The sequence below is a fragment of the Triticum aestivum genome, chromosome 2B (genome assembly GCF_018294505.1).
Source record: "Triticum aestivum cultivar Chinese Spring chromosome 2B, IWGSC CS RefSeq v2.1, whole genome shotgun sequence".
In the NCBI taxonomy this organism is placed as follows: Eukaryota; Viridiplantae; Streptophyta; class Magnoliopsida; order Poales; family Poaceae; genus Triticum; species Triticum aestivum.
Window position 1 is genome coordinate 114,087,901 of NC_057798.1, and position 8,690 is coordinate 114,096,590.

The following is an 8,690-nucleotide window of genomic DNA, read 5'->3' on the forward strand; positions in this document are numbered from 1 at the left end:
CTGCGGCGCCACGACCCGAAGGGGCGACTCGGCGGGAGCAGGCGGGTCGGGGCAACGGCAGGAACACCTCGGGGCGGTAGCGGGGACCCTGGACCACGATGCTATAGCCCGAAGGGGCGGCGCATCGGCGGAGAGCGGGTCAGTAACCACGGGGACGACCTCAGGGCAGCGGCAGGGACCGCGTATCGTGGTAATACGGCCCAAAGGGGCGACGCAGCGGCGACGCATGAGTTGATGCAGCCGCGAGGAAAACCACGGTGCGGCAGTGCTCCGGCTAGACGGGGTGAGGCAGCGGCAGCCCGTTGCTCGATGGATGGAGGGGTGCACTGAACTCGGGGACGATATATTTAGAACATGTACATATCTTTTACTCCCTCTTTTCCCAAATATAAGTCAGTTTAGGTATTTCAACAAGTGACTACATACGGAGCAAAATGAATGAATCTACACTTTAAAATATGTCTATATACATCTGTATGTTGTAGTCATTTGAAATGTCTAAAAAAACTTATATTTAGGAACAGAGGGAGTAGTATTTGAGATGCTTTTTATAGGCCTGTCTCGGTCATCCAGACGTGCAACGTGTTAGTCAGACTTGGTCACGTCACTCACCATATAAGATGTGCATTCCTCAACTATAAACTTGTCTTATTATAGCTTAATTACGTCAACTTGATCTCATGGAACTTTCTCGTCTCACTTTAACGTGTTCACACCAAGGGAAGGCCAGTATTAGTTGATAGCATGGCTGTAACTAACAGAGAGCGCAGGATTGTGGTGACTGGCAGACAGGAGAAGCTATAGTGGCAAAAGATGGTTGGAATCAAGGCAAAACATGAAACTATTCGCAAAAAAAAGGAGAGCATGGAACTGAATGCTAGAAGCAAACAAAAGGCATGATGAGATCAGACAAACTAGAGAAAGATGTACCCCATATGGAAAACAACATCTCCATTTATGAAGCAATAATAAGGGATGATAGGGCCAAACATATCGAGAAAGATGGCCTTCGTATGAAAAAATGACATTTCCAGGTCTAAGCACCACATTGTTTGTGTTGTGTCTCATGTGGGACTGACATAACACTACCATACAACATGATCCGGTCACTTCAACCAAAACACATCCTCTCAGTGAACAACTACAAATGCATCGTCCCGGTAACCATGCATTTTCATTCTTAAGACATATCAATTTCATATTCTCCTCCCACTTCTCATCCTCTTCCTTCCACTTCAGATCCATAGTTATCGTCACTACCATATGTTCTCCCCACGATCACAAATATGTGTTCACTCCCCCTTTGTCTCATCATGCTTCTTCACAACAATTGATGTCACAGCAGTACGACATTTGTTGTCTATTAATTACCACCTATCTACACACCTTCCCATTGTCGATGCATATCCAAACATGGTCCATGCCCTCTGCCCTCCCCCCAAGAAAAAACATTTTTTTTGCAACCCTCTAAGGTTCATTGGAGATCCCATCATTTTATGTCTCCAACAAGCTTGGAGGTTGCTCTGGGTCGATCGCAGGACACTAATTTGCTAGTCACGTATCCCTTGTGCCTCTGTCTGGATTTACATGTGAGTGAGGCCCCACTCCCCGTGTTTCCCAAGATGAAGACAAGTAGCTACACCGTGACAAGTGCTTCCGTGCATGAAGACAATGTGCAAGTCGTCTGCGCTGGTGAATCTGTTGTGTTAGTAAATCTTTATTTATTCAGGGTCCGTATTATATTTGTCCTGTAATAACGTTTGTTATTCAGTCCAGTTGTTGGATCCTTCAGGGCCCATTCCTATGTTGGAAAACCCCAAGCCACCAGATTGAGCTCCTACTACAATGTCATGCTCTACCATGTGGCATTACCAAAACAAGTTAGGTTATATCTACATTCGGAGGTCGTATGGAAGAAAAAAAAATCTATCCAGCAAGTGGTAGCTTGATTTTTCTTCGAAACCTTCATTTCTAAATGGAGCTTCTTCAAGATCAATCGAAACCACCCATTCCTCACCATATTGCCATGCATTTTCTTAATTAAATATCGCCATGTTTATATTTTATACAGAAATCAATAGATATATTCCCATATGGTAAAAATAAATTAATACCTTGTTATAAAAAAATTAATACCTGCCAGCGCAGAAAATTATACAGTAATGTTTCCCTTCATATTTTTTTTTGCATGGAGTTTTCCTTTCATACTACTCATTTAGAGGTAGTGCATTAAGGCGTATATAATCACCAGCCAAACTGTCAAGAAAGGGCTGTATTAATACATACGGGACTCGTATGCACCTAGTGGGATCGATTACTGTCCTCCACATAGCAAAACAACCAAGATATCGTGAGTAGAAACAATGGAGTGCCACGGTACTGTTAGTTTAGTCGTTCTCGTGCTCGTACTGCTGCTCCGGTGGCCGGCGTTGAGCTCTGCGTCGGTGCCGGTGTCGAGGACCATCACCGTGGACAGTAAAGGGGGAGGAGATTTCAGGAGCATTCAGTCGGCGGTGAACCTCGTCCCGGACGGCAACCGCGAGTGGATCAGGATCCACGTCCGGGCAGGGGGCTACAGGTTCGTCTTGTTACACAGTTCGGTATTGCTTCAAGATGTGGTAAGCAAGTATGGTTATGATGGTATACGTGGTGCATGCAGGGAGAAGGTGACCATCCCACGGGAGAAAGGCCACATCTTGCTGGAAGGGGACAGCCCCTCGAACACAGTCATCTTCTTCGATGACTACGTCCATGGCAGCACCGACGACCTGATGCGCCGCGGCGCCAATGCGATGGGGACGTACGAGACCGCCACCTTCAGAGTCTACGCCAACGACTTCGTTGCCCGGGACATCGCCTTCACCAACACGCACAGCGGCATCAACAAGAGCAATGCCACCCAGGCGCTCGCGGCGCTGGTCGACGGTGACCGGATCGCCTTCCACCGCTGCGCCTTCAACGGCTTTCAGGACACGCTCTGCGACAACACCGGACGGCACTACTTCCGTGAATGCTTCATCAAGGGCGGCGTCGACTTCATCTTCGGCTACGCTCGGTCCATCTACGACGGCTGCACCCTCGTGTCCAACATACCCTTGTGGTCCGGCCGCCGTGCTGGGTGGGTGACGGCGCACGCCAGGGGCCGCGCCGGTGACCCCGGCGGTTTTGTGTTCAAGGGCGGGGAGCTCCGAGGTACCGGGCGCCAGTATCTCGGACGCGCGTGGAACAAATATGCCACGGTCGTCTACTACCACATGAACATGTCCAGCGTCGTCGTCCCGAAGGGGTGGGCTCCGTGGTACGCCGGCAACGATACTAACGATGTCCTGTTCGCAGAGGTTGGGTGCACCGGCCCCGGGTCAGACATGGCCGGGAGAGTGCCATGGGAGAAGCATCTCAGCGAGGCAGAGGTGAAGAAGTTCGTGGACATGAGCTTCATCGATGATGGTTGGCTAAGCAAGCAGCCATAGCCGGGGATCGATCGGATCACGAGTAGCTGGATGCACACATATGGCATAGGAAATAGCAGGATGAATTGCGAGCTTACACTCATTTCACCTTGCGCGCGTCTAGAGAGGGAGGGGCCAGGCCTTCTTTTCTTTCACTGGAAAAATGACTTTATTTCTCAAACAATAAGGTGGGAAATAAAATCCAGGATTGAACTATCCCAAACTTTAGAAGATCTAGTACTATGGGAAAATTTTGCAATGCTATCCGCGCTACTCCACTACCATCACGAGAACATTTTATAACTTCAACAAGTTGAGCACCAGCTCTTTGCATTCCAAAACCACAGCCACTTCCGCTACAAAATACTCTTCCTGATTTAGTGCATCGGCAGCACCAAACTATCAGATTCGATGATTAGTGAGCTGCACCAAATCTTTGCTGCCATGTAGTAGCCATTGGGAATAGCCATTATTTCCGCCATATCCACAGAAGGGACATGCGGTATAAAGCATGAGGCTGCCACGACAAACTCGCCATGGTCATCGCGAGCTACTGAACCTGTACCTCACGTCATATTTTCCGCACAAAAGGATGCATCCGCATTGAATTTAACTATTCCTCACTTTGGTATTTGCCACATGTGATCACGTGTCATCACTGGTCGGTTATGAGTCGCAGCACGGGCAAAGTTCGTTGCAGCACGGATTGTTTCGCCTTTGAAAAATTGTCATCGCTACAAACAGATAAACCAGCTACCAACTGCAATAAGTTCGGCCATTGGTAGCTCACTTATACAGTTCTGTCGAATCATAAGAGCGTCCAATTTGACTGAACCTGAGCGCTGCTCTTTGGATCTCTTCTTTCAGACCAAGTTCAACCCAAACCTCCAATGCTCGACTGCAGGTAAATAGGCAATGTTGGATATCTTCGAACTCTATGTGCCAGATCAGGCATTGACCCGACACAGGAACGTGCCTTCCAACTAAGGTACCAAAGTATGGCAGCACTCCCCTCAGAACTTTTCATATAAAGTGTTTTACTTTTCCCGGAATGCGGAAAGCCCAAACATACTTCCAACTGTCATGTACTTGGCTTCCCTTCCCATTGGTTCGGTTCCAGTGATGCTCAAATTGATGTTCAAATTCCTCATGATATGCTGACCTTACCAGATGTGCCTGAGCGGTTGTAATGCCATGCTATGAAGTCTTCGACCACTTCCACTCGCAATGGAAATTGGAGGATTCTATGGACATCTACAGGAGAGAAAACGGACCGTAACATGCCCTCATCCCATTGCTAGTGTGCGGATCAACCAGCTCTTCAACTTTAGAAGATCTACTACTATGGAAATTTTTTGCAATGCTATCCGCTACTCCATTACCTTCACGAGAACATTTTATAACTTCAAACACGGACAAGTTGAGCACAGGTTCTTTGCATTCCAAAACCACAGCCACTTCCGCTACAAAATACTCTTCCTGATTTAGTGCATCGACAGCAACCAAACTATCAGATTCGATGATTAGTGAGCTGCACCCAATCTTCGCTGCCATGTAGTAGCCATTGCGAATAGCCATTATTTCCGCCATATCCACAGAAGGGACATGCGGTATAAAGCATGAGGCTGCCACGACAAACTCGCCATGGTCATCGCGAGCTACTGGACCTGTACCTCCTGTCATATTTTCCGCACAAAAGGATGCATCCACATTGATTTTAACTATTCCTCTCTTTGATTTTTGCCACACCTGATCACATTTCATCACTGGTCGGTTAGGAGTTTGCAGCACAGACAAAGTTTGTTGCTAGAACTATGATGGACATTGCGGTTCGACCTGGTCGACGGATTGTTTCGCCTTTGAAAAATTGTCGTCGCTCCCGCCAGATAAAGCAGCTACCAACTGCAATAAGTTCGGCTGTTGGTATTCTCACTTATACAGTTTTATCATCTCATAAGAGCGTCCAATTTGACTGAACCTGAGCGGTCTTCTACCATTGCTTTTTGGATCTCTTCTTTCAGACCAAGTTTAACCCAAACCTCCAATGCTCGACTGCTGGTAAGTAGGAAATGGGATATCTTCAAACCCTATGTAGCAGATCGGGCATTGACCCGACAGGGAACGTGCCTTCCAACTAAGGAACCAAAGCATCGCAACACTCCCCTCAGAACTTTCCATATAAAGTGTTCTACTATTCCCGAAATGCGCAAAGCCCAAACATACTTACAACTGTCTTGTACTTGACTTCCCTACCCATTGGTTCGGTTCCAGTGATGCCCAAATTGATGTTCAAATTCCACATGATATACTGACCTTATCGAGAATGTGCCTGAACGGTTGTAATGCCATGCTACGAAGTCTTCGACCAGTTCCACTCGCAATGTAATTTGGAGGATTCTATGGACACCTACTGGAGAGAAAACAGACTGTAACAGGCCCTCATCCCATTGCCAGTGTTCAGATTAATCAGCTCTTCAACTTTTCTTAATGTCGTTGTTCCTGGTGGAATGACTTTCTGAGATTCACTCAATGGAACCTGGGGATCATGCGAAATATTTATTTGCGCGCCTGATCCCACACGCCACATACACCCTCGTTTGAACTTTTGTATTCCTGCTACAATGCTTTGCCATGTAAAAGAAGATCCTTTTTCCGGCCAACACTTAGCATATTCCCATCCGAATAGTATTTTGCACTTAGAACCCGTGCACACAAAGATTCTGGTTTTTGAAGTAGTCGCCAACATTGTTTTGTTTATTCGAAAATATATACCATAGCTTCTGTATCCCGTAGGAAATGTACAAAGTTAATTGTCTTTGTACGTTTTCCTAAATATAGACACAAGAAAAAATGACTAATACTGCTACTATTCCACCAAACAATGAAACGTCATCGAAATCCAGATGTGACTAGTGGCAGTTTTGCTTTTGCATCATTCTCACACTATTTATGCTAAATTTGTCTTTTTTTAATTTCTTTATGTGTGTCTTGAATTTGGAATGTGGAACCCAGTCTTTGGAGGTTGAATGGAAATAATAAAATGGTTGAGTGCCTGGCTTGATGCAGAGGCACCCTTGCCGAACAAAAAAATGTTGTAGCTCGATTATTTTTCTTTTGAAACCTTCCCTTGAAATGGAGCTGCTTCATGATAAATCGAAACCACCCATTCCTCACCATATTGCCATGCTTTTTCTTAATGAAATTTCGTCATATCTAATACATTAATCAATACATGCCAGCGCAAAATACATTAATCACCATATTCCCATATATCGTAAAAACTAACACCTGCCAGCGCAAAAACTTATGTGGTATAAACGTCAGTTTCCCTTCATATTACACATATGGAGGTAGTACATTAAGACGTATAATCACTTGTGGAATGGTCAGAAAGGGGTTGTATTGTATTATTACGGGACTCGTATGGGTGGATCGATTCGTGTCTTCCACATAGCGAAGTGACCAAGATACCTGCGTATGAAAAATGGAGTGCCACCGTGCTGTCAGTTTAGTCGTGCTCGTGCTGCTGCTCCGGTGGCCGGCGTTGAGCTCTGTGGGGGCGTCGGTGTCGAGGACCATCACCGTGGACAGTAAAGGGGGAGGGGATTTCAGGAGTGTTCAGTCGGCGGTGAACTTCGTGCCGGACGGCAATCGCGAGTGGGTCAGGATCCACGTCCGCGCAGGGAGCTACAGGTTCGTCCTTTGCATTCGAGTATTTTTCTTTTACTCCTTTCAAAGTCTGTTTATGATGGTACACGTGATGCATGCAGGGAGAATGTGACCATCCCAAGCGAGAAAGGCTTCATCTTGCTCGAAGGGGACGGCGGAAAATGGACATCAGCTTCGGCAACTACGCCCACGGCAGCATCGACGACCTGATGCCCCGCGGCGGCATCATCGTCACCGACGCGAGGTTATATGAGAGCGCCACCTTAAGAGTTCACGCCGACGACTTCGTTGTCCGGCACATCACCTTCAGGAACACGCACAACGCCGTCGACAAGAGCAACATGACCCAGGCGCTCGCGGCGCTGGTCAACGGTGACCGGATCGCCTTCTATGGCTGCGCGTTCACTGGCTTCCGGGATACTCTCTGTGACAAGACCGGCTGGGTCGATTTCATCTATGATTACGCCCGGTCCATCTACGATGGCTGCACCGTCGTGTCCAACATGCCCCTATACAGCCAGCAGCCCGGGTGGGTGACGGCGCATGCGGGTCCACCACGGCGACCCTGGCGGTTTTGTGTTCAAGGGCGGCCAGGTCCGAGGAACCGGAAGCCAGTATCTCGGACGCGCGTGGAACCAGTACGCCACAGTCGTCTACTACCACGTGAACATGTCCAGCATCGTCGTCCCGCAAGGGTGGTTTACGTGGAACCTTACCAACGAAACTGACGACTTTTTTTTCGCGCAGGTTGGGTCCACCGGGCCCGGGTCAGACATGGTCCGGAGAGTGCCGTGGGAGAAGCATCTGAGTGACGCGGAGGTGAAGAAGTTCATGGACATGAGCTTCATCGACGACGGTTGGCTAATCCAGCAGCCATCATAGGGATCGATCGGATCACGAGTAGCTGCACACATATGGTAAAAGAAAAATGCTAGACCTACGAAATGATTTGTACGTATATGAAAGGGCAGGATGATTTCCTTAGCATGGCGGCAACACCGATGAGTTTTATTTTTGGGCAGGTCTACGTAGCGGCCGGCTGCTTGTTGGCCTTCGCGAGCGGCCGGTAATTTATAGAAAGTGTTTTGTCCACTTGTGCTGATTAGGAAAGATTCATCTGATTTCAACTAGTTAACAAGAAATAGCCAACGAACATGCGTATTAAATGATCCACATGCATCCGCTGCGTCTTCTTTTACTGCATGGGCATGGATGACTTTCTACCATTTAATTTATGATTTATAAAATTTAAAAAATCATAACTTTCAAACCGTGCATCGAAATTAAGATCCGTTTTCACTGTTGGAATCCTCGCGACGTGCTCTTCGAAACTAGATCCCGCATGGGTATGTTTTGATAAAAAAAATTGTGCAACTTAGTCCCTCATTTTGTGCAACTGACTAGAAGCGATGTGCAACTAGCTGACAGTGGATGTGCAACTTTCCGCCTACCCCGTGGACATGCAGTTTTCACTGATGCCACCTCCACCCCCTCAAACTACCCCTTCCAGTGGCATGTGCAACTTCGTCTATTGCTCGGGCCAGTTACCTAGTACTTGATGTGAAACTTTCC

General features: G+C 47.3%; 1 protein-coding gene and 1 pseudogene across 1 annotated transcript; both read left to right on the forward strand.

The window, feature by feature from the left end:
- The first annotated feature begins 1,622 nt into the window (after positions 1-1,622).
- On the forward strand, positions 1,623-3,470 carry LOC123040714 (probable pectinesterase 66). Its single transcript, XM_044463486.1, has 4 exons — positions 1,623-1,682; positions 2,144-2,159; positions 2,392-2,578; positions 2,660-3,470. The coding sequence occupies exons 1-4, from the start codon at positions 1,623-1,625 to the stop codon at positions 3,468-3,470; spliced, it is 1,074 nt and encodes a 357-aa protein (XP_044319421.1).
- Positions 3,471-6,933: 3,463 nt separating this feature from the next.
- LOC123039064 (probable pectinesterase 66) lies at positions 6,934-8,000 on the forward strand (annotated as a pseudogene).
- The last annotated feature ends 690 nt before the right edge of the window (positions 8,001-8,690 follow it).

What these genes read in the sequence shown, in the direction of transcription:
- LOC123040714 (XM_044463486.1), top strand. Translation starts at nt 1,623, where the DNA reads ATGAAGACAAGTAGCTACACCGTGACAAGTGCTTCCGTGCATGAAGAC. An exon ending in GTCCGGGCAGGGGGCTACAG is followed by an intron (nt 2,579 to 2,659) that starts GTTCGTCTTGTT and finishes TGGTGCATGCAG; the next exon opens with GGAGAAGGTGACCATCCCAC.